This window comes from Drosophila albomicans, chromosome 2L (assembly GCF_009650485.2).
Source record: "Drosophila albomicans strain 15112-1751.03 chromosome 2L, ASM965048v2, whole genome shotgun sequence".
Lineage (NCBI taxonomy): Eukaryota > Metazoa > Arthropoda > Insecta > Diptera > Drosophilidae > Drosophila > Drosophila albomicans.
The window spans coordinates 21,751,232-21,777,208 of record NC_047628.2 but is presented as its reverse complement, the minus strand read 5'-3'; the positions used below and the strand labels follow the sequence as shown (position 1 = coordinate 21,777,208).

At 41.3% G+C, this 25,977-nt stretch overlaps 2 protein-coding genes across 6 annotated transcripts in view; one reads left to right on the top strand and one right to left on the bottom strand.

Moving 5' to 3' along the window:
* The first annotated feature begins 163 nt into the window (after positions 1 to 163).
* LOC117565215 (transient receptor potential-gamma protein) lies at positions 164 to 12,757 on the top strand. 2 transcript variants are annotated; one of them, XM_034244225.2, is made up of 16 exons: positions 596 to 763; positions 3,364 to 3,406; positions 6,038 to 6,216; positions 6,270 to 6,638; positions 6,695 to 7,027; positions 7,163 to 7,345; positions 7,409 to 7,954; positions 8,017 to 8,285; positions 8,345 to 8,458; positions 8,518 to 8,713; positions 8,793 to 8,987; positions 9,040 to 9,265; positions 9,331 to 9,684; positions 10,832 to 11,140; positions 11,205 to 11,323; positions 11,378 to 12,757. In XM_034244225.2, exons 4-16 carry the CDS (start codon positions 6,288 to 6,290, stop codon positions 11,609 to 11,611), a joined length of 3,429 nt encoding a protein of 1,142 aa, XP_034100116.1. In that variant the 5' UTR covers positions 596 to 763; positions 3,364 to 3,406; positions 6,038 to 6,216; positions 6,270 to 6,287; the 3' UTR covers positions 11,612 to 12,757. The 2 variants fall into 2 exon arrangements, with proteins under 2 accessions (XP_051858655.1, XP_034100116.1); XM_052002695.1 differs by lacking the exon at positions 3,364 to 3,406 and having other exon boundaries at positions 164 to 763.
* Positions 12,758 to 13,763: 1,006 nt separating this feature from the next.
* LOC117564467 (fibronectin type-III domain-containing protein 3A) overlaps positions 13,764 to 25,977 on the bottom strand; it is a 48,205-nt gene continuing 35,991 nt past the window's right edge. For 3 of the 4 annotated variants that reach the window (XM_034243257.2, XM_034243260.2, XM_052002694.1), the window contains 3 exons: positions 25,402 to 25,574; positions 19,577 to 19,877; positions 13,764 to 19,516 (listed from right to left, as the gene is read on the bottom strand). In XM_034243257.2, coding sequence (XP_034099148.1) covers positions 15,699 to 19,516; positions 19,577 to 19,877; positions 25,402 to 25,574 — 4,292 coding nt within the window. In that variant the 3' untranslated portion in view covers positions 13,764 to 15,698. Of the gene's footprint in view, positions 19,517 to 19,576; positions 19,878 to 19,948; positions 20,267 to 25,401; positions 25,575 to 25,977 lie in introns of those variants that run through there. The other variant, XM_034243262.2, reaches the window with a different exon arrangement.

Here is a 25,977-nt window from a genome sequence, read left to right as displayed (position 1 = left end):
TAAGTGTGTCAACAAATCTTCGTTTTAACTTATTATTCAGGAATAATTCTTTTGTGTTATTTCATAGACCAAGTGTATGAAGTTAAATATATTTCTTTAAATTTCGGATTGTTAAAAAATGTTATTGTGACTGTAATAATTTACGAGGGATGCATTTCTAGGTCATAAACTCAGTTAAAATTGCCCTTTTAAAATGTTCAACTGTAATTGGGGTCACTGTACTTCCGGTTGCAGATGATGTGAAATATACAAATTTTATTTCATAGATTTTCTAATTTGCAAAATATTTTCATAAACTTTTTAAATACATATTTGGAAAAGATTTGCAAAATATTCTGCAAGTATTTATAGAACCATACGAAACGTGTCATAAAACCAAAACAGCAAACCAATCAAAAATCTCGAAATCAAACATCAAAACAATTGGAATTGTTAATTGTTTATAATTGAGAAAGAATCAACGAATAATTGCGAACGTTTTCCACAATTCAATCGGAAAGTAAACAATATTTAAGACAACGAAGTTCTACATAAACATACACTTTTGTTGTTTCACATTAATTCGCGCAGTTTTCTAATTTGATTTTCGAAATCGCGTTCCGATTATTATCAAAACATTGTCGCTGTCGCTGCTGCTGCTGCTGTTGCTGCTGACGCTGTCAACGTCGACGTCGACGTCAATATCAACGCAGATAGTGCACTGGAGGTGCTACGGCAGCAAACTCGTTCGATTGCTGCACTCAAGAGGAAATCTCAACTCAAGGTAACAAGGGGATGCACACTAGATGATGACACTCGCTTTTCACTTTTCATTTTTCCACTGTACACTGTACACTGTTCACTGTTCTAAAGCTGAAGTGCTTCCCCACTTGTGCCAGTTTATCAATTTTATGCAATTTACTTAGTTGGTCATTACAAAAGGGGCACAGAGTTTGTGTAGCACTCGTCAAGTGAGGGAAAACTGAAAGTAGCCAGCTGCAAATACTTGACTTAATTATAGTTAAAACTATCTGAAAGGTATTATTGCTTTCCCTTTAAGTTTCTTTTAAAGTGTTAAGTAAAGCTTCATTTTAAGTTTTCTACTTTTCACATTTTCATATTTCTGTAACTTGCTTACAAGAAATTTAACGGCGAAAACAAGTTAACCTACTTTTTCGCGCAACCGTGTGCGTGTTCACAAACACAAACACAAACACACATATACAATGTGCAGTTTGCATGTTTGAACCCAGCAGACCAAGTAATCATATGCGATATATTTGCTTGCGACAGAGTTAGTGATAGTTTTTTATTTCAATATTTTTTTCATGACGGATTTATAATGTTTTTACTTTTCATGTATTGACAATAAGTTGAACTAAATGTCTTTTTATTTAATTCAATTTTAATATTCATTATACCTTACAAACAATGCGATACTATCGCAAGAGGTTTGTTAATTGGTGTGCTGGGTCACCAAAATGAAACCCAACTCACACACACATAGGGAAATTCGTAAATAACAATACACACACATACAGAAACACAGACGTGTGTCAAGGAGGACGCAATTTAAACAGCTTTTAGCAAAAACAAAACACGGCACACGGCACACGCCGAACGACGAACGAGCCAACAAAAAGTGTTGTCGTTCTTGTTGACGTTGGGGTCTGGGTCGCAGCGGGGGAGATGGGGGATGGGCTGTGCGGTCATCCCGACCGAGTGCAGTGCCCTCAATTAGCAGGCGCTCAAGGACAACAAGAACGACAACCACAAAGGCTGCAACAACAGCAATAACGACAACAACAACAACAACAACTACAGCGGCGACTGTTGCAACTGTGTCCATAGTTACCATTAATTGAATATTAACGTGGCGTATACGTAACATTTCGTTGTGATTTTATTTTATTGCAACCTATTGGTTATGCAAACTCTCATTAGTTAGAAGAGCAAAGCTAGATACTCGCTGGCGATAGGAGGTGATGGCTAATGATGATGAAGATGTCATTCATAGTGTTGCCAGCCTGTTAGAATTTGTAATGCATGTGGTTGCCACTTCGAGTGCACTTAAAGAGCACGCTTGACCTTCTACGCAAGAAAACAAGCCAGAAAACTGCAGTGCACAAACTGTGCGACTTCTATATACCCGATACATAAAGAATCATAAAGTTCGACGGTCTTTAAAATGTCTTGCCTCCTTCTGCTAAATGTTTCATAGCCAGTATGCCCTTTTAGCCATCAACAGCCGGGTATAAGAGCACGTCAACTGCAGGTTTCACAAGTATGTTGTTGTTGTCTTGGCACGCACTTGCCCTCAATTTCTTGCCAAAAAAAACAAAAAAAAAAAAAATTAAAAAAAGAGGTAGAAGCACTGCAAGTTGCATTCCCTTTGAAGAAGGCAGCACTCGACTGATGATTCGTCCGGTTTTTTGCCATGTCCTTCTCCGCTTTGCCGTTGGCTTTGTCTGGAAGCTGTACTAACTGCGTAGCCAAGGACGCACATGTGCATGATGTTGCCAGCAGCTTAAGTTGTTGCCGGCATGCCACCGCAACAAGGACACTTTTGTGGGCGGTCTGTGTCTGTGTGCCTGTGTGTGCGCGCCACATCTTCATTCTCCCGACTGCTCTGAATCGATAGCTCCGCCATCAGAGGCAGCCGGATGTGTGCAACCTTCGTTTGAGGTGAAGCACTGAGCACTGTGGACGTGAACCTGAAGCTGCATCCCCATCAGCATTTGTATATTTTCATATGTGCAGTTGTTTGTGTACGCATGTGTGTAAGTTTTTCGCTTGTGTGGCTGCTGCTGTAAACATGTTTGGTCAGCTGTGAACACCAACAACAATTGCAATGTCAGTCTTGACATTTAATTATCTGCCTGATGTTGCTGCAACTGTTTGTGGTTGTTGTGTTGCTGCTCGGTGTGTCAAGGATTCCACTGTTGCACGGTCAATGTGGTTGTCCTTAACTTTCAAACAGTATTTAGAAGATTATCCAGGTTTTTGTTGATAACTTCATCAACTTAAGTAGATTATTTTGTAGCATACACTTTTCATCGAATCTGCAAGTGCAACAGCCACTGCGCTGAGAAGTATGCTATACTTTTAGAGTGACGAATACTTAATATAACAAGCTTGCACCTAACATTTTAGTTTATTACATTCAATTGTTAATATTGCTCTGAGTCTTAATAAATGTGCTAAGAAAGCACAAACAAACATTATTTTTTTGGTGGTTGTTATTAGTTTATATAGTTCTTTTACTATTTGATTTCATTGTTTATTTGGTTTGCATTATGTGATTTAAGTAAATGTTATATCTAAATGCTTATATTACTAACTGCACTAACCTAATAACTTGCTATGCTTTATCTCTTGTCACAGTTGTCGAAATGGACCGATGCAAAAACTGGAGAGGAAGCCGAAGGTAAATGGCGCGATAACAAAACTTATATACATATGTGAACAATTATAAAGTTTATACAGAAAGTTAACTAAGTACTAAAGAATCTTCAGCAAAAATTGTAAATAACTTAAGCTTACGTTTTACCATTTTCAGAAGCGGAGATTTGTGAGAAAATTCTTTCCTATTAATTGAACTTTTCAAAGTCTTAAGGTCACTGCACCAAAAAGGCAATTTCAAGAATTTTTAATTGCTATTGGGCGAAGTGTTTAGGGGATGTGGTTTGGTGAAGTGGGACAGCTGCAATCGAAGTAGACCCAAATTAGCAAGTGTGGGTGTGTTTGTTTTCAGGTCAATCAATAGTGTTTCAATGGATTGCGATTACAAGTATTTGCCAGCCCTAAAGCTAGCATGTTTCTCTATGCCTGCATGTTTTGTGTGTGTCTGTGTGTGTGTGTGTGTGTGTGTAACACGGCCAGAAAGTGGCAGCAACGACGAGTTTGCCGATGACTGTTGGCCATTTTGTTTTTGCCTCGGAGCATAGCGTGGCAAGTCCTGACCTACGACAAGCTAAAGAAACTGCTCTGAGGTTATGTCCTGCGCAGTCTCATATTCTCGATTGCATACACACGCTTATATTTGTACTTACATGCACACTCGTCTGTCTGTCTGTGTGAAATCAATGAGAGTTCAACGCACGGTGACGATGAACGTGAAAAAGGTAGAAAAATTGTGGCAAACTTGATACTCAGCCGACTTATAAATGTCCAACAGTTTGTCCATTTGGGCAAATGCCAGATACTCTAACTTAGCAGCCAGGATTACCAAAGGATTAACAGTATATTACAAATTTTATATATAAAGCTTAAGAGAGAATAAAGGGTAATATTACCATTGATGTCTAGTTTAGTAATTGTAGTTAATATCTATGAAATAGTAAATTTTAATAATAATAACATAAAATAATAAATAAACGAAATATATATAGAGCAAATAATAAGAGATATATTATAATTTTAAACAAGTACACTTCAGTATACGAATTCTTATTTAAATACAATATGTTGTTCCTTCAAACAAATGATAATTATATTTTAACTTTAAATAATATTCATCAGGAAACTATAACTTTTTTAAACACAATAACATGTTGTTCCTTGTCAGCACTAATGCCCAACTTTATAGCGAAAGAGTATACATGTGATATGTATATGCAAAACAACACGTAGCTTACTTATTTGCGAGCGTGCCGATTGTGTCTATGTCTGTATGGAGAGGAGGGACACAAATACTTTGAAATTCATTGATCTGTTGATGCGCTGAAATGTGCTCAATATTTCAGAATGAGCATAGTAATGAAATTAGTTGGCAAGAGTCACAAAACTGTCGCCTCCTAACTTTGTCCTCATTGCGAATTATAGAAATCTCTGTGGTATTTTATCATCACCAAAATGCTGGAGGGGTGAAAAGGGGGTCTGAGCGGGTGTGCGGGTGTGTGGGTGAGTCTCTGGCTGTCTGTGTGCTGTGTGACTCTGCTTGTGCTAGTGCGAGTGTATTTCCTGTGCATTTAATATATGCAAAATCAAGCAACAATTGACCCAGATTTCTGTTTGACGGCGCATTCTCGCCTACTTTTACTCTATCCATAAAATGCGGCCATAAACGTGTTTGTGTTTCGCTTGAAGAATGCAATTTAAGCTCAATTTCAGATAGCTTACTTTATATTTCGAAATATTTATAAAGGTACTGTTATCAATTCATAAACAAATAACTAGATGAAATATTGGCTACTAGTTTTCATAAATGAAATATTCAAACCAAATGCATTTATCCGTTTATGTTGAAAATAATGGGACTTTGATTTGAAGCAAGGACATGCCACAGACCCCAAACCACCCACATTGTGTCTCCCCCTCGCACTCCCCCGGTATGCCATTTTTGGCCTTGAAACCCTTCGAAATATGCGGTCGTAGCAGAAACCTGCAAAATGGAGTGGGAACTGCAACATTCTGCTGTCTGCCTATTTTTTCACTCAAGGCTGAAATGGGATTGGTTAACTTTGTTATCTGTGCCAGACATACATATATTTATATATATGTTTTTACATAAATTGTGGTATATACTTGGACCTGTGTGATTGCGTTTTGTGTATATGCCAGAGTTATGACTGTCCATTAAAATGCAGACAGTTTTCTTTTTTTTTTTTGTTGCCGCTACTCTTCTCTTGGACAAATGTTGGTATAAGGTTTTTGACTTAATGTAAATAGTTTCTAATAAAAGTTAGCTAGCATTTTAAGTGCTAAATGTTTTAAAATGTTTTCCTATAAGAAAGTCTGCTATATGAAGAATTTAAAAAATACCCTGGCTTTAGTTGGAATAGCTTTAATAATTTTAAATATAAATACTTCCTGAAGAGTTGGCAACTATATAGGTAGAGTAACAATATTTATTGTCATTCACAGATGTCTTTGAAAAGTCAACGAAGATTTTTCAAATAGGCGAGCTAGAGAGACTTTTTTACACAGAAAGTTCCTTAATATAAATATATTTTGTGAATTATCACATTCATAAAATAATTTATAAGGAGGAGTTGATTAATTTCTCTGCAATATAATTTAAATCGTTTTTATTGGCTTACTTATTTTTGTTTGGCAGACGAAGGAAAAAAGCTGCACTTCATAAGTCCGGCGCGTAGGAAATCAGTCTTGGCCCCCATATTGAGTAAGATCAAGAATGGTGCAGATGCCTCGGATGCTGGCGATAAGAAGCTTGGCAGTGAGAGCAGCGGAAGCGGTCATATAGCAGTTCAAATCGAACCAGCTAGACGTGTCAAGGTACGAGATCATTAAAATTGCAGAGCTATCAGACTAAAATGAATCCCTTGCAGCGGCATAGCATACACGGTATGATGGAGGAGGAGAATACTATAAGGCCGCATCAGGAGATCCGACAGCTGACGCTGGAGGAGAAGAAGTTCCTGCTGGCCGTGGAGCGTGGCGATATGGCGGGCACACGGCGAATGCTACAATGGGCCCAGGACACAGACAACATCAATGTGAACTGTGTGGATCCATTGGGCAGAACGGCTCTGCTGATGGCCATCGATAATGAGAACCTGGAGATGGTGGAGCTGCTCATTAACTACAATGTGGACACCAAGGATGCGCTGTTGCACTCCATTTCCGAAGAGTTTGTCGAGGCTGTCGAGGTGTTGCTCGATCACGAGAATGTCACCTTTCAGACCGAGGGCAATCACGTATGTTGCCACAATATTTGCAAAGTGAAAAAGTGTTTCTTGATTTGATCTTCTAGAGCTGGGAGTCCGCTTCGGAGGAAACATCCACTTTTACGCCAGATATCACACCTCTCATCCTGGCCGCACATCGAGACAACTACGAGATCATCAAGATTCTACTCGATCGTGGCGCCGTGTTGCCCATGCCACATGACGTACGCTGTGGCTGCGATGAGTGCGTGCAGTCGCGTCAGGAGGATTCGTTGCGACACTCACGATCTCGGATTAATGCCTATCGTGCGCTGGCCAGTCCCAGTCTCATAGCTCTGTCCTCCAAGGATCCCATACTAACCGCCTTCGAGCTGTCCTGGGAGCTGCGTCGTCTCAGCTTTCTGGAGCATGAATTTAAGGTGAAACGAATATGAATAGTTTGAATTTAAATGAAATGTTTTTGATTTAAATTAGAAACAAAGTGGCACTTATATGCCTCGTTATATGCCTCTCTTATATATCCGATAACAATACTTAAATGCTGATCTTTGCAGAACGAATACCAGGAGCTGCGCAAGCAGTGCCAGGACTTTGCCACAGCTCTACTCGATCACACTCGCACCTCGCACGAGCTGGAGATACTGCTGAACCATGATCCCACTGGACCTGTCTACGAGCACGGCGAACGCATGCATCTCAATCGCCTCAAGCTGGCCATAAAACTGCGCCAAAAGAAGGCAAGTACTCAGCTCGATAACATTCAAGCAATAAAAATTTGATTCTGATTTCTTTCTTCTTAGTTTGTGGCCCACTCGAATGTGCAACAGCTGCTGGCGAGCATTTGGTACGAGGGTTTGCCGGGTTTCAGGCGCAAGAATATGGCATTGCAGGCAGTGGACATCATACGCATTGGCATTTTGTTTCCCATCTTCTCGTTGGCCTACATCCTGGCACCCTACTCCAGCATTGGGCAGACAATGCGCAAACCCTTCATCAAGTTCATTTGCCACAGCGCCTCGTACTTCACATTTCTGTTCCTGCTGATGCTCGCCTCACAGCGCATCGAGAGCTTCATTGGCAGCTGGTTCTGGTCGGACACGAGCACGCTCAACCAGCTCAATAATCCAACGGATGAGCTGCAGCTGCCGACGAAACGTGGCGCCAAACCAACCTTCATTGAGTGGCTAATACTCGCCTGGGTGAGCGGACTCATCTGGAGTGAGGTGAAGCAACTGTGGGATGTCGGTTTGCAGGAGTATCTCAATGACATGTGGAACGTGATTGATTTCGTGACCAATTCGTTATATGTGGCAACAGTTGCGCTGCGTGTTGTCTCCTTCTTTCAGGTGACGACCTCTGAAAAAGTCATTCAACTTCTGAAATTCTTAAATTTCTTTTCTGTAAACAGGTTCAAAAGGAAATGATCTTCAACTCGCAGGCAACTGATTTGCCGCGTGAGCGTTGGGACACCTGGGATCCAATGCTCATATCCGAGGGCCTCTTTAGTGCGGCAAACATTTTCAGTAGCCTCAAGCTGGTGTACATCTTCTCGGTGAACCCACACTTGGGACCACTGCAAGTGTCGCTGTCGCGCATGGTCATGGACATCATGAAGTTCTTTTTCCTCTATGTTCTGGTGCTCTTTGCCTTTGGCAGTGGTCTCAATCAGCTGCTCTGGTGGGTTACACCAACGCTATCTATTTCATTCATTTACAAGTCTTTCTCTTTTGTTTTAGGTACTATGCGGATTTGGAGAAGAAACGCTGTCCGGAGGTCTCGCCCAGCCTGCTGCTGCACATGAATGGCACTAACGATCCCAATGCCTGCATTGTCTGGCGACGTTTCTCTAAGTGAGTACTTCGATTCAATTAGTCAGTTACTTAACTAATTTGAAACTGAATTTGCGCAGCCTTTTTGAGACCACGCAGACCTTGTTTTGGGCCGTCTTTGGCCTCATCGATTTGGACAGCTTTGAGTTGGATGGCATCAAGATCTTTACACGCTTCTGGGGCATGCTCATGTTTGGCACCTATTCGGTCATCAATATTGTGGTGCTGCTCAATCTGCTGATTGCCATGATGAATCACTCCTATCAGCTCATATCGGTGTGTTTATCTTCTCCTCTTTCTGCCGATTTAGCCGTCAACTTCATCAGACTTACTTATATTATATTTTGCATTGCAGGAACGTGCTGATGTGGAGTGGAAATTTGCCAGATCGAAGTTGTGGATCAGCTACTTTGAGGAAGGCGGCACCTGTCCACCGCCTTTCAACATAATTCCCACGCCCAAGTCCATTTGGTATGCCATCAAATGGATGCGTCGTGTCTTCTGCAGTGGCTCCTCCGCCGCTCGACGCGAGCATCTCAAAACCATACGCGTAAGTTTCCAGCAACATTTATAAGAGTCCTTACTCTATGGTCAATCCTTAGCGCAAGGCTCAGCAGGCTAGTGATCGGGACTTCAAGTATCAGCAGATCATGCGCAATCTGGTGAGGCGGTATGTGACCGTGGAGCAGCGCAAAGCAGAGTCTCAGGGTGTCACTGAGGACGATGTGAATGAGATCAAACAGGATATTTCCGCCTTCCGCTGCGAGCTAGTCGAGATACTCAAGAACAGCGGCATGGACACCAATGTGACAGCTGGCCAAGGAGGAGGTGAGTGAGCAGAAATGTACGAAAACTTTAACTGCATTCAGCAGTACATTTTTCAACTATAACAGGTGGAGGCGGCAAGAAGAATCGCCAGAAGGAGCGTCGTCTGATGAAGGGCTTCAATATTGCGCCACCTGGTTCCACTGGCTCCTTGGCACCTGTGGCTGAGTTCTCCACATCGCTGGACAACTACGACAATCAGCACGAGATACTCAGCTCCACGTTGTCCACACTCTTCACGCCCAATTTTATGCATCGTCGCCAGCACACGACCACAGACACCGTAGTGGGCGTGGATTCGCCCACTTCGCCTACCCAAGGTGGCAATGTGGCAACGACGTCAGTGCCGCCTGCAACCAACAAGTACAACAAGACCACGCTGAAGTATAACAAACGCATTGCGGGCCACAAGAAACGTTGGGGTAAGTGGGCACTACAATCTAAAATTGACAATTTCAGTTTATCATTTAAAATAAGAATTTATCATAGTAAGAAGAAGTTCATGAAAGTAAAACAGAGCGATATTATTCTTAAAATTTTCCTAATTAATATACCGCAAATTACAGAAATATACCAAATCCTATATTTGATGTTTTGATTTAGTACCACATTCAAAATATACCATAAAATACTAAAATATACCAGATTGTCAGCCAAGGACTTTAGATTTTTTACATTCCTATAAAATTTATTTTTATTTTTTTAGAAATTAAAATACTGAACATCAAAATAAAGTAGGATTTTTATACCCGCTACCCATAGGGTAGAAGGGTATTATAACTTTGTGCCGACAGGAAATGTATGTAACAGGTAGAAGGAGGCATGTCCGACCCTATAAAGTATATATATTCTTGATCAGCGTCAACAGCCGAGACGATCTAGCCATGTCCGTCTGTCCGTCTGTGTGTCTGTCCGTCCGTCCGTATGAACACCTAGATCTCAGAGACTACGAGAGATAGAGCTATAATTTTTTTCGACAGCATTTGTTATGTTTGCACGCAGATCAAGTTTGTTTCAAATTTTTGCCACGCCCACTTCCGCCTCCGCAAATCAAAAAAATCGAATAACAAGCGTAATTTTAAAGCTAGAGTTGCGAATTTTGGTATATGTAATAATAACTATAGTAGGTATGATTCTTGAAAATTTGGTTGCGATCAGATAAAAATTGTCGAAGTTATTAAAGAAATACTTTTGTATGGGCAAAAACGCCTACTTACTAGGGGTCTTAGTTGCTTTGGCTGACTATCTGGTATATTGAGCCGTCTATGGTATATTCTGAATGCGGTACTATATCGATATACCACATATACCATTTGGTATATTTTTACTATTTTTGTAGTATATTTGGTATATTTTGAGAATAATACCACAAAATATATTGCTTTTATTCAAAATGGGTAGCGGGTATCCCACAGTCGAGTACACTCGACTGTAGCTTTCTTACTTGTTTATTTTAGGGCGTTTACAATTGTGAATACAACATCAAATTTTGTCTATTTCATAAACTATGTTATAAATACAAAAATAAATACAACTTACTCTCACATTTTTCAAATCTTTCATTTCTAGGCACACTCATTGAGGCCGCCAAGGTGGGCAATGTCAGCAAGATGCTGGGACGCTCCAAATCTGAGGATTCTGTTTGCAATTCCTTGCAGAACTCGACGCCTGTGCATGGCCAGGTGCGTGTCACCTATGCCCAGAACTCGCCCCAGCACAGCTATGGCTACTACGCTGGCGAACCAACTGCAGCGGTTGCAACTCCGCCGTATCCAACACCTCCAGCAGCAACAGCAGCAGCAGCAGCTCCTGCTCCGGCGCCAAGCAACACACACACACACATGGGCGTGGGAGCTCACTTCTTTCACACGACCACCGGTAAAAGGGCTTTTAAAATCAATTCTCTTAAAGAGTTCAGCAACTTGTGTCCCACTCTTTACAGGTTTAACGGCCATTGCTGCTCTGAAGCGCAAGCGTAAAAAGTTCTCGTCGAGCAAGAACATTTGTCCGGTTACCGAGTCCATTGCAGCGGCCAATGCAGCGGAGCTGCTCAACGACAAGGTGAGTTGACACAACAAAATCAAACACTCTCTCTCTAACTCTCTCTTTTTGCAGACGCTCAAGCGCGTCTCCAGCTATCCGGCAGCCACAGCGGAGGGCGGTGTGCCACACAAGGATCCCGCCCAAGTGCTGAGACCGCGTCGACACGAACAAACACAGAGCCAGCATGATTCGGTGGAGACCTCAACGGAGTTCACCATGTCCATTGATCCATCGAACACGTCTGTTAATTCTCGAGAGCCGCTGATCAGCAACAGCTGCGTCTCCACGATGGGCGCCATTGGTTGATCACCTTTCACCCCTCACCACTCGACACTTCTTATAGTATTAGCACCGAGAATATACTAAACAGATATTGCATATATAGTATTATATGTAATCACGACCTTGTCATAGTCATATCACCGATAACCAAATATCAAATTCAGGCTTCGGCGTGTCGAAGCTTAAATAGCCTTGTGAAAGAGTTGAAATTAGTTGTCTGATGAATCCGATGAAAATGAAATAACTCAAGAAACATATCAAACACTGATTATTTATAATCTATAGTAATTCAATCTCTTTGATATAAATTGAAAACTAAACAAGTCATTTCACAAGGACCTTAACGTCACCTCTAACCGATCATTGCACATAACTCTAATTGGTTATTGCTTCTATCCCAGCCACATATCATGTGAGTGCATTTAAACCGACGATTAAATACCCTCCTGCAGGGGGGTAAACGAATTTCTTTTCTTCAAATCGTTATACCAAATACCTATAAAACCATCCCATATCGATGTTGACAGTTGCCTTAGCATGAGAAATATTTTTTGTATGCAACTATAAACTACCTACAGATATACATATATACTACGGATATTTATACATACAATATGGTATCTAAAAATACAAAAACATATATATTGATCGATTTATATGTATGCATAAGGTATAAGGTAGACAATGCATAAGTTTTGGATGAACATTGAATTGCTGTACTTGTACTTGTATTTAGGGAAGCGCTGTGTATTCTTCATTTCAGAAGCGAGGATTTGAGCCAAGGATTTTTGCAAAGCAGTTAAATAAGATACGTTACGCATACGAGGCGTACGCCAGGCATACTCGTAGCATACACCATAAATTTTATACACCGATTTTAAGCAACGCAACAAAACAAACAGAAACACCAAACGAATTGAATAATATCGATAATGATTTTAGCGTCTATACTAATATATAATAATACTAGTAAACGTAAAACAAAAATCAAAAGAAACATATAGCATATGTATCTGTAGAATAAATATTGCGAATGCATATACTAAATTTTAGATGAGTTTTAAGTTGTAAGGAAACGCATATGGTTAAAAGTTTTAGATTGACACAACAGCAGCAAACAGAACAAGTAGCAACTAACACGAAAATAACATATTATCCAAATTAACAAAAATATACTATACATAAAATACGAGTCGCAAATACATCTATGTAGGTACTTAAAATGTTAACAATACGAGTACGAGTCTATCAAATATTAATGCTATGTCACAGCAAGTCAAAAGAACTACCATTATCCAAGTATTTGAATTAACCATATTCCCTTCGATATATTGATAATCCATTTATTAACTGCGACATAGTATTTGCAAATCTACATATCAACGAATACGACAACGTCCGACTTGAAACATTATCAGTGTCAGAGCAAAAAGAGCATTTAAGATAAATACTTCGAAAAGACATGTTCCTATTGCGAGATATTTCATTCAGTAAATGGTCCGATTTCAATAATATGTTACTAATAAGCAACTAAAAGTAAAACGTTTTAAGTACGCACATAAATGAAACACACATGAGACAACATGAAAAATACGAATAACCAATGCTGGAGTTTAATTTGTAGGCAACTAATGTTATTGTCTTTGCCTTCGAATATTCAACTCCGACACTCAACAATAAAGTTATAATACAATAGCAAAAATATGTGGAAAGCATTTTCGAAATGGGAAATAAACTATGTTCTATCAATATTCTGACCTTTGCAGGTGGAATGTCAAGTAAACATAATAAAAAATTGTTATTTGCACAGAAAATAAAACGAACAATTATATATTTGTTTTTAATTCGCCGAGTTTTGATTACATTTTTGGAGATTTCTCATTCTAGATTCTAGACAGCAGACAGCAGACAAAAAGCTGAAAAAAGTTAAGTTAGTATAACATGAAACACACATTGGAAGGATTTAAGGTATTTGTATATCGCATTTATTTGAAATGATTCATATATATGTATACTTTTGCAAATAAATTGTATAATTTGTTGCATTGTATGACATATGTAAGTATGTATGTATAATAAACAAATAAATCGACAAAGAGTACAGTAATTTGCTAATATATATCTGTATATATATATACGTTTATATATTGTAACCATTTACCGTTGTAAACATACATATTGTGTTTTTTCTTTTTCTGTTTTTTGTATTTTTTGTTTGTTTTTTTTTTTTGCATTTTTGTTGTTTTGTTTTGTTGTTTTAAATTTATTCTTTCGATTTTTCATATATAATATATATATATGTATATATATATTAAACTATGGAAAGAAACGATTACATTAATTTATTTATTTAGAAAAATAATAATAATTGGAATATAAATCACTTTGCGTTGCATTAGGCTATAAATTTCAAATATATTCTCATCATATATATACTAAATATTTTCATCTTTTGTTTTTTGTTTTCGTTTTTCTTTTTTTTGTATTTTTTGTGTAAAAAATATATTTATAAACATGCAAAAGAAAATGTAGTATATAAGTGCTTTATATACTATATTTTCTTTTCTTAAATTGTTGTATTTTTCTTGTATAGTGTGTATTTTTATAAGAGTGTGTGAGTTGTGTGTGTGTGTGTGTGTGTGTAGATTTGAGAGCCTTGTCTAGTTGGGATTGGCTATATGTGTATAGCACGCACATGGATGAGAGTCAAAAATTGACCAATAATTTTGGTTTTTTGTTTTATCATTTTTGATTTTGCATTAACATGACATTAACACCGACAACATATTCATGTAAGCTCTGGAATAATTGGTTAGTACAATTTATCTTATTTTTTCTTCATTATTATTACTATTTTGTTTCGTATTGCATATTATGCAGCAGCCCACGAATTGAGGCTTGCTTTTTTTCATTTTTTGTTTCGTTTTATAATGTTTATCGTAATAAATTTGGGATAATAGTTGTTTTGGTTTTATGAAGAATGAAAAAAGCTGGTTGCGCTGTCGGAAGAGGAAGGACGTTTATCTAGCGATTGGCAAATCGAGAGAACAATTTGAAAATTGTGTAATTTGTGTAAACATTACATACTTACATACAAATGTATTTTGGATGCAGTTGCGATTGCAGTTAAGTAGTATAGTATACTAGGAATAGAGACTAATAAATTCATACTTTTCGTTATTCGGATTTTTTGCATTTAACAAGTTTCGCAGCAATTAGCTTTTAGTAACATGCAGCGCACACACACATACATACATGCATACATATATATAGTACATATGCAACAAGTTATCGAGTCATCGAGTCGATTATCGATAGGCGCTTTCTTTTGGTTTTTTTCTAAAGTTTCTCGATTATACTTAAATCGCTTTCTTCATTATTCGTTAATTTGTTGTTGTTATCGGTTTGTTTTGGTTTTCTTATGTACACATACATTGAGAATTAGTTGTTGTTGTTTTTGTTGTTGCACTGAATGCTATAGCACATATGGAGAGATTTGTGTGATTGTGTGTGTGTGTCTGTGTAAATTAATTATTATACATAGAAGCATATGTTTGTGATTCGATTAGTAACAAACAATTATATATATGTATGTATACATATATAAATATATATATATAGAGATGTATATGTATATAGATTCTTTAAGTAAATAGCATATCATTTACAAAACATTTACGTATATGCATGTGTGTATGTATGCATGCATGAATAATTCATTAATTGGTAATTGTAAATGGTTTTGATCTCGGCAAAAAGGGAACGTTCATCATTATCATCATCATCTTAATCAACATCATCATGATCCATTATAGTATTGTGTGTACATTTAATACAGTTCTGGCTAAAGTTGTAAAGGTATGTGTGAGTGTTCTGCTTACATATTTCTCTTGGATGTTTTCTCTTTCGTTTTGTTTAGGCAATTTACAGGTTGGTTGTTGACACGTTACGTATACGTACATACATATAATATATATAAAAATACAAATACAATGTGTAATTACTAGGCAATCGACGATCACTTATTTGAGACATCAAACATCAAGTGTGCTTCCCCCTACTATTACTCTATTCTCTCTCTCCTCTCTCTTTCTTTCTCCTTCTCTCTTTTCTAGCCCCAGAGCATGTGCACCAGCATGGCGACCAGGAAGGTGACAAACACAAAGGAGACCACAAAGAAGACCGCCTTCTGTTGATCCGTCAATCGCTTGCGATTGTAGTAGAGTGCCGTCAGCTTAGAGATGACCCGACGCACTGCTCCGCCATGTGCCAGACTGTTGTAGCTGTAGCTGCTGCTGCTGGCGCTGCTGTTGCTGCCACTGCCATTGCCACCGTTGCCACTGCTCGCTCCAGCACCGACCGAGGCGTGCGCATAGTGTGAATGATGCATGTGCGAGTGATGCAAATGATGTTGATGATGCATATGATGCGCGGCCACGCTATTGCCGCGCAACTGCAGTGTGGAGGATGGTGCTATGGATGCTGCTGATGCTGCGTTGCCGTTGCCATTGCCATTGCCGGTGGCCAGTTCAACGGGACACGCCTGATGCGTATGCTGATGCGGATGCTGATGATGATGGTGGTGATGATGGTGATGATGCAGTGGATCGCCGCATGCATTGAACGTTGCACTGCCACCGCCACCAGATAGCTCATTCTGCAGGCGACTAATCGCCTGAGGATCGGCGCCAACGCCGCAGCTGCCGCTGATGGCCGACGCACTCACCGAACGCAATCCATTAATGTTGGAGCCATTGCTCGCCGACAATTTCCGACTGTTGCGCTGCTGGGCGGGCGCAGCCGCTGCATTAGCGCCATGCAAATGATGGCAGGCCAAGGGGCTGGCCGTCAGCTCGTTGGGCACACGATAGCGCAGCGCTGTCGACGGCTGGCCGGGGAACAGCTCGCCCGATGATGTGACACGCACAGCGCAGACACGAAACTGGTAACAGGTGCCCGCAGCCAGATTGTCAATGGTGAACTTGGTCTCGGGACCGCGATAGAGTTGTCGATACTCCTGATTGCTCAGCGCAATGGGCGCTACGTTGCTGTCGTTCGTGCCACGCGTCTTGGGCGACTCGAGGGCATCCAGTTCAGCGGTGACCACTGCATACTGCAACTGATACTCGACACGATCGTGGAAGCTGTTCTTCGAGTGCTGCCACTCGAGTGTCAGCTGCATCGCCAGCTGTCCGGCCTGATCCATCACACAGACACTGCTGTCGGGCACGACGCGAGGTGCTTTAATATTTGCCGGCAGCGTGGCAGTGGTGGCAAAGACGTACTCCTCGGAGTAGTCACCATCGCCGGCACGATCGGTGTGCGCATAGATGCGGAATGTGTAGCTGCTGCGCTCCTGCAGCTTGTGGATCTTGCACATGCTATTGGTGCCCGCATAGACGCTCTGGAATTGCTTGGCACGCGCCACATACATCTCCACAAAGTACTTGGTAAAGTCGACTCCAGGCGCCGATGATACCGAGTTGTTGCCGTTCCACTTGAGCTTGATGTAATTGTGTCCCGCACCGCTGCACTCCAGACGTGGCGGCGAAGGCGGCGCCGGTTGCGTTGTCAACTTGGCATAGGCACTAAAGGCTCCCGCACCGATGGCATTCACCGCCTGCACACGGAACTTGTAGCTCGTCTCGGGCGTTAGATCCACAACGGTGTAACGGGTGCAGGCATCTGGCGTGGCAATCGTACGCTCGCCGTACTCAATGTTATAGCTGCAGATCTCGCTGCCATGCGTCGCCGGCTGTGTCCAGTTGAGTGTCACTTCTTGCGCAGTGAACTCGTAGCCCTGCATCTGTGGTGCACCGGGAACAGCAGCTGGCGTTGAGACGCAAACCACCTCGGTGGCTGGCCCCGAGCCGGCGGCATTGATCGCCTGCGCACGCAGATAGTAGCGTGTGTAGGGCAATAGATTGCGCAGCTCCACATTCGTCTGGGCTCCCTGGTAGCAGCCATGGAACTGTGTGCTCGATGGCTCCGCTTCGGGTTCCTCACACTGCTGACTGGCACTCTGCAAATTGTAACCGCTCACCGCGGAACCATTTGTCACCTGTGGTGGCTGCCAGCTGACGCTCAAGTGTGTGGCCGATTTCACCAGCACTTGCAGGGCTTCAGGTGCGCCGGGAGGTGCGGCGGCTGCTGTGAAACGCATCCATTGCGACCAGTTGCCAGCGCCAATGCGATTGATGGCACGCGCTTGCACCTCATAGATGCAGCCGGGCTGCAGTTGTTGTGCCACAAAATAGTCCTGTTTGCCGCGATACACGCTCTTGGGCGTCGCCTCGTCCAGCTGACGCATTTGCGTCTCAAACTCCAGCACCGGGGCACCGCCATTGTACTCCGGCTGATTGAGGCGTAACAGCGCCGCATAAGGCGTGGGCGGCGCATCGCAATGCGGTGGAGGTGGCGCTGTGGGCGTCACCGCCTCGGTGGTCACGTTGCCAATGTCCGAGAAGGGACTCTGACCAGCAGGTCCTTCGCAGCAGGCACGCAACTGGTACGTGGTGCCCGGCTGCAGACGCTCGCACATCGCTTCCGTTTCGCTGCCAGTATAGATGCGCTCAAAATTGGCGCCCGCACTCAACTCCAGGTGATAGCGCAAGATGTCGGCGCCACCAGTGTCCGCAGGCGCCTCCCAGCGCGCCTTAAAGTGTGTGCCATGCAGCTTGCCTTTGGCATGCGGTTTGCCCGGTCGCCCAGGACGCTCCGCGGCTGTGTTGTAGCTGACCTCGGCGGACCAGGGCGAGACGCCCGCATCGTTCTCGGCGCGCAATCGAAACTGATAGCTGGTGGCGCGTCGCAGCTGCAGGCAATCGTAGTGTGTGTCGCTGCCCTTGTAGCTGTTCATGTAGCCATGACCCGATTCGAGGTCCTGCAGCTGCAGCAGAAAGTCGCCGTCTTGGGCCCGACGTTCCCACACCAGGCGCAGCGAGCTCGCCGTGCATGCCTGCAGCTGGGGAGCCTTGGGCGCTGTGGGTGGATTGCCCGCAGTGCTGTAGCTAATCACTGGCGAGTACAGCGACTGGCCCACCTCGTTGACGGCGGCCAGACGAAAACTGTAAACGGTGGTCGGTTGCAGCTTGCTAATCAAATAGTGTTTGGTCTTCGTTTTGGCCAGTTCCACAAACTGTAGCGCATTGCCCCTTCCCTCGTCATACTCCAGCAGATAGTGCTGGATGAAGGCGCCATTGTAGGAGGGCGCTGTCCAGCGTAGATTGATCGAATTCTTGGTGCGCGACACCAGTTTGGGGGCAAGAGGTTGATCTGGTTCGCAGGCGGGAGTCTTGAACTCGGTGGGTTCGCTGACGCTCCCCTGGAGCTGCTTGTAGTGCACCTGCAGACGCACCAGATACTCCTGGCCTGGCTGCAGATCTTGCACAATGCACTCGTATGCCTCGCCTCGATAGAGACTCTTGTATTTGCACTGTTTGCCCGTGTCGCTGAGCAGCACCTCGTAGCGCAGCTCCTGCAGATCCACCAGCATGGCATCTGTGATCGCTGGCGATACCCAAATGATTTTCGCCGACCTCGAACTGACTTCGATAACATCGGGTTTCTCAATGGCCGAGATTTGTTCGACAATCGACGACTGATAGTCTTCCTCATCTTCGGCGGCCAAGCTCGAGTTGTCTTCACCATCCTCTGAGGTGCCCACAGAGTTGCCACCGCGATTAGGAACGTGGCCATTGCGCTGCTGTTGTTGTTGTTGTTGTTGTTGCTGTTGTGGAAGCTGTTGTTGTTGCTGCTGCTGATGCAGTTGATGTTGTTGCTGCTGCTGTTGTTGTTGCTGCGCTATACGACGTCCATTGTTGTGCATGTGTTGTGCCATTGGAATGTTGTTGGTGTTGTTGTTGTGATGTCCATTGATGTCGTTGCGTCGTGGCGATGGCGAATGCGTGGGCGTGGACATGGCAGAGTCTACAAAGGATTCGTTTAGTTGCAATTTATGTTCCCTTGAAACAACAATTTAATACTCACTCAGCTCGCGCTGCTTTTCCAACTTGCGCAGCAGCTTCGTGTGCTGCCGCTGGCTGCGCTCGTCTCTGTAGTTGGGCGGCGATGGCGAGTGCGGGGAATGTAAATGCGACTGTGATGACGTTGTTGTTCCTCCTGCCGCTCCTGTGCTGCCTGTGGACGTGGCCTGCTGCTGCTGCTGCGCTGTTGGTGGCGGCGGCGGCGCTGGCATATGATAGTGGGGTGGTCCATTGCCAGCTGGTCCTGGTCCAGGTGGGAAGCCAGGCAAGGGCGTATAGAAATGCGAAGTGCCATTGGCGCTTATCTGCAATGCAAAATAGTATCACACTTTAGTGCCAATTCGTTAACTACACATGCTAATTAATAATATCCCACTTTAAACACAATTCTATGGCTTGTTGTTGACGTGGTCGCTTCTTCGGTTTCCTGCGGCATTTTTCTTCCACCTCCACGTCAATAAATGTTGAACTTCCAGAAAAGCTGAACTAATAACGACGACCGTCTGTCAACTGTTAACTGATAACAATTGCTCCGAAAAGAGCAGCACATAAATCTTATCTTTGGCTATTTGCGCGTCGCCATTAATTTTGCCCGATGGTTATTTTTAGTTAACAATGTCCCACATCAGTTAATTAATGTGTGTCACATTTAAAATGTTCTAGTTTCTAACATTCTGTATTTTGTTTGCTGCAAATTTATATGCCACAACCTACTGCAAAAATCAAGGGTATCCGTTGACACGGGGGTTTCTGTTATATGGCTGTTGTGCTCAAAATGTACTGTAAAACCCGGCTGTTTTAATAGTTGACATCAAGTAATTTCTTTAAACTAACTAATTGAATAATTTTGTTTAATAGAAAAATTAAATTTATTTTATTCAATAATTGCAAACGTAAATGATTTGCAATTGCCTCAAATTGTGCATAAATGATTCCCAATAATTCGGTATATTTTGCCAAGCATCAACCATTTTGTTTGAGCTGGCCACACTACACACGACTTTTATGCAACAGCTGCGTAACAGTTGAGTGACTTCAATAAACGCTGCGCGCGCATTTGAATTATATTGAGCAATTTTGCGCTATGCAATTGCGAAAATTGTTTGATTATATGACAAAATGAAAAAAAAAAACAGAAAAACAGAAAAAGAGAATAACCACCAATTGCATTTGTGACAAAAGTGATAGCAAAATTATCTGTATTTTTGCGCCCACATGCAACATTCACGTATTGCACAAACTGGTTCTAAAATTATGATATTATCATGTTTTATGTGGCAATTTATTGTCGTCGCGTTTTTTATTTTTTATATTTTTTTTTGCTGCTAGCCATCGAGTTGGTAAATTGCTGTCTCTGAATATGGCTGCTTTAACGGCTTTCGAACAGTCAACACCTAATTATACACAGTCATACCACCAAATAAGTTATCTAGTATTGAAGATAAAAACAAAACAAGTTTCCCCGAAAAACTTGGTTATTAAAGAACTTTGAGAGATGCTAAACTTTTTGCGTAACCTTTCGGATTAGTGGTTTTGTATGGATTATTGTTAATACGGATGACCATAAAGAATGTACCACAAAAAATGGGTCAAAGTTAATGGGTTTTTGTTTGTCGGTACCAACAACGCAAAAAACCAGCAATAAGACAATGGGAAGATCGTGTATAAAGCATTGCTGAAATATTGCTAACATTTGCATTGGATGGATGGATGGGTGGATAGATGCAAGCATGCGAAAAGCAGCAACAAATGTCTTCAGCTGTCGGAGATTGTGATGCGATGGCACTTTTTGTAGGTAGTATGTGTGTATGTATGTAGTTGTTATTTGTGTTACATAATAATGTACTAGTACTATAGCAGTACAACAAGCGGAGATTATGACCATTCAAATTAGCATACAATCAAATTTTATTCACATTTCGACACAAGTACAAGCGGAAGCTGGAATTTGCCTCATTAAATTTGTGGCTGCCACAGTCATGTTGTTAATTTAGTCAAGAAAAACTATCCACGTTGCCACCGCCACCGTCATCGCCATCGCCATCGCCACTTTCATTTCAGCAACAAAGCGTGACGTCGCCCCCCACTACAATCGTACATACATACATATTATATGTATTAGGAATGCATTGGAAATGGAGCCAAGCGCAGCAGCCTTGGCGGTCTACATAAATTTTTTTATTTACTAGTGGCATTTTCTCTAACCTAAAAATTTTTCTTTACGATCGCACAATAAACACAGAACTTATTCCACAGCACGTTGCAAACTACCGCACGCTAGGTGGCGCCAGCTTGGCTTACGCTGTGTCGCACTAAGAGAAAAGTTCGTGTTTTTTTTTTTTTATTTCCGCTATTAATGGTCGCGCTTGCAGCTTCCTCAATATCGTCATTTCAATTTACGCCGTTTCGAATGGTTGTTGGTATATACATAGGTATGTATGTAGTATAAAAAGTGGTTTCTAAGTGATTGTTTGGACGAACAGATGCCCAAGAGTCACCTGTTGACCGAGTTTTCCTTCTAGCATATTTGCCATTAAATAGCTTTGGCTTAGCTTTAAATTGGAAAAGTTGGCTACCTCTTTTGCTTTTACTCTCTGTGTGCGTGCAAAACTTAACTTCTCAGTTTTTTAATCCCTCGATTATAAATTTTATTTGAATGCATAAATTATAAATGCAAAGTGGCTGCAGTTATTTTAAATGTTTCTGATTGCGATAAGTATTAGTTTTATAACTAGTGTTTTGCACTGCATTTATGAAAAAGTTTGTTGTTTTGCATTTGCCAAATGCCTTTGTGAATTTGCATTCTTAATAGTTGAGCTGTTTCCACTTGTAGTGCTATCGCTGCACTCAGACACACATACACATACACTCACACACACAAACAACACAACACAACACATCTTTGCGGCAATACAAATTAAAAGCTGCTGGGGTAAAAACCCAGAGCTCTTGTTTCCAGGAAAAACTTGAGCTGAGGCGCTTCAGCCGGATCTGTTTTGTTTGTTTGCTTGACGCTCAACTCAACTCATCTCATCTCTCAACTGAACTCAAGTCAGTTCAACTGAGCAAACGCTCAATGAATAATTGGTTTATATATTTTATTTATATGCCCCTGTCCATTTCACTGGAAAATGCAATTAGCATTGTGCTCCATTGTTGCTGTCGTTGATGTTGTTGTTGCAATTTGCTCTTACTGATTGGGGGCTCAATTATCTGTCAATTTTACAGCACGCGTCCGCCCTTTCAGCCCCCAGAGATGGCAGACAGCAATCCTCTTCAATGCAGGTAAACATCATAAGCTTACATTGCACTTTGTGCAATATTTATTTAGGTGACAAATATCGCCAATAGTTATATATTAGGTTGTTTGGTAATGACATACCGGTTTTTTATTGATTTTTGACGACAATTTTAAAATAGTTAGCATTGTCCGATTTATGTGCTTTATATACCGTTCTCTTCGATGATTTTCTGCCATTTTGATGGTAACTTGTATATGCCTCTCCTAAAGAAGTCCTAGTCCCTACTGGCAAAAAACTCGGCGATTCTATTTTCACAATCCTCCCTTGAACTCAATTTTTGTCCATCGAAAAAATTTTGCATGGCCAAAAACAGATGGTAATCGCTTGGAGCAATGTCCGGTCTATAAGGTGGATGCATTAACACTTCCCAACTAAGCTCCCGTAGCTTGTGACGCGTCACCAAAGATGTATGGGGCCTGGCGTTGTCATGATGGAACACAACGCCCTTACGATTCACCATGGCTGGCCGCTTCTGTTCAAGTGCAATCTTCAATCGCTCCAGTTGTTCACAGTAGAGGTCAGAATTGATGGTTTGGCCATAGGGCAACACTTCATAATGGATAATTCCTCTGATATCCCACCATACACTCAGCAACACCTGTTGCTGGCCTTGCCACCGTTTGAGATGACTCACCGTGCTTCGACCAGGATCTTTTACGCTTTATGTTGTCATATGTGATCCATTTTTCATCACCAGTGACTAACCGATCCAGAAATGAGTCGAGTTTATTACGGTGCAACAAAGATTCGCAGATTGATACACGGTCGAAAAGATTTTTTTGGGATAACTCATGAGGCACCCATAAACCGAGCTTTTTTGTTCAATTTTTCGACTTTAAATGCCTATGGACGGTTTCCGTGCTTAGTTGCAGCTCCTCTGCGAGGGTTCTAATAGTCACATGACGATCTCGATCCACTATTTCCATGATTTTATCCGTATCAACGGTCACTGGTCGTCCGGAAGGCGTGGGTGTTTCGGTATTAAAATTGCCACTTCGGAATCGCCTAAACCACTGTTCGGCGGTTTGAATCGAATGTTTATTATCTCCTAAGACAGCAATAATCTGTCTGCGAGATTCCGCAGAAGTTTTTCCTTTTGCGAATAAAATTTAAAATTTGCCCGAATTTCTGCGTTTGTGAACTCCATTTTAATCGATTGTAATTTTTTAACGTGAAAGCTCATGTAAACAAACTATATGTCATTTTAAAGGTGATGCCAATACCTTTCAAACGATATATAGCATTGCCAGATACGATTATATTTGACTTCACAAGAGAAGCCCGAAATTTTAATGTAAAAACCGGTATGTCATTACCAAACAACCTAATATGTATGTATGCATGCACATACCATACATGCAGATAACCTGCATTCGGTCTGTCGCCTTGGAATTAATTAATGATTTGTAAGCGCACTTTGCATACATTGAGCGTTGTGCTAGTGAAAGCTTTGAAGCTATTTTTGGAATAGTTGTAGTTTGAGTTTAGACACTATTATTACAAAATAAATATACAATAAAGTAGTTTGAATGTGGTTATTTAATATTTACTGGAACTGATAGTTATCATGAATATTCATTTGCTTAAAGTGAAATGAAATCAACTTAGAACTAAGCTTAGCAATTGGAATCGAAATCAATGAATATAAACTAAAGTCATTGAAAATTTGAAAATGTAGTTTAACGATAATAAAAAGAAGTTCCAGAATATTGTCTATTGTTCCTATTTTCAAGTTAAGAAATTTATTTTTATACTCGCTACCCATAGGATTGAAGAGTACTATAACTTTGTGCCTGCAGGAAATGTATGTAACATACAGAAGCAGTCATCTTCGACCGTATAAAGTATGTACATATATTCTTGATCAGAGTCAACAGCCAGTATGAAACACTGGATCTCAGAGACTAGACTAGTAATTTTGAAGCCAGAGCATAAAGGTACATACAGTAATAACAATAGTATTTAAAATTCCTGAAAATTTGGTTGCGATCGGATAAAAATTCTTAAACGTTACTTATTACGGGTTTTAATTGCTTAGACTCACAATCTGGTACATTTTATGGTATAATTTGAGTGTTATAGTATATAAATGTACCACGTATATCATTTGTTATATATTTTGTATCTTTGCGGTATATTTTAAAATGAATACTAACTACTATTTAACAGTCGTCCACATTCGACTATCGCTTTCTTACTTGCTTTATACAACTTTAGTATTATCTTTCAAATTTAGTAATCTCCGACAGCAAATCCCTTAAATTATGTATTCTCTTTAAACTTTAGGGAGGCATTACTTTTGACAAATAAAATTCGTGTAGGTTATAAGTAGACTGCAATATTTTCTAAAAGATTTCTGCCTTGTATACAAGAATATTTATGACTAATCCCTAAGCTTGCCACAACTGCAATAGATTTCTTTTGGTTGTTGCTCAAGCAACATACTTGGTTGCTTAGATGCGGCAAACGTATTGGACTTGTGATTGTGAATGTATTGTATGTTTGTATTTTGCTGAGGAGTACTTACAAATGGTGCTGCATGCAGATGAGCCTGTCCGGGATGCAATTGTTGGTATTGCTGCGGTGGCAGCACCACGTGGGTTAGTGTTCCATTCTCGTTGACGTACGGCGGCACTTGCACCGGCACCGTCATTGTCGGCGGCGGTCGATTGTGAGAAACCATTTGAACGGGTGTTGGACCTGCAAATAGTGTTAGAAGAAAGTACAAAAGAATGAATGAAGAAGCCGAGTTCACAGAATTACTGTATATACATATATATATATATATGAGTGTGCTCATAATACATTTTTTGGATGGCTGGAATATGCATATGCGGATGCTACAGCAGGCAGCAGCAGCAGCAGCAGTAGCAGAGCAGCAACATCAAGTCATGGCGCCAGCGAGGCGACAACGACAACGACAGCGCGACAACGATGCCATCTCTCGCACAGCTTAATACATACATCTTTGATATATATGTATATGTGTGAGTGCTTAATAGTCATACACACACACACACACATAGAAAGAGACACAGAGAAAGAGATGCATGTCTGGGTCATAATGTGTGTTGCTGCCAAGCAAAATATGGCCGTCGCTTAA

Coding starts and splice junctions, on each gene's coding strand:
- LOC117565215 (XM_052002695.1), top strand. CDS start 6,288: ATGATGGAGGAGGAGAATACTATAAGGCCGCATCAGGAGATCCGACAG. Junction 7,955..8,016: donor GTGTTGTCTCCTTCTTTCAG/GTGACGACCTCT, acceptor TTCTGTAAACAG/GTTCAAAAGGAAATGATCTT. Junction 9,266..9,330: donor GACAGCTGGCCAAGGAGGAG/GTGAGTGAGCAG, acceptor CAACTATAACAG/GTGGAGGCGGCAAGAAGAAT.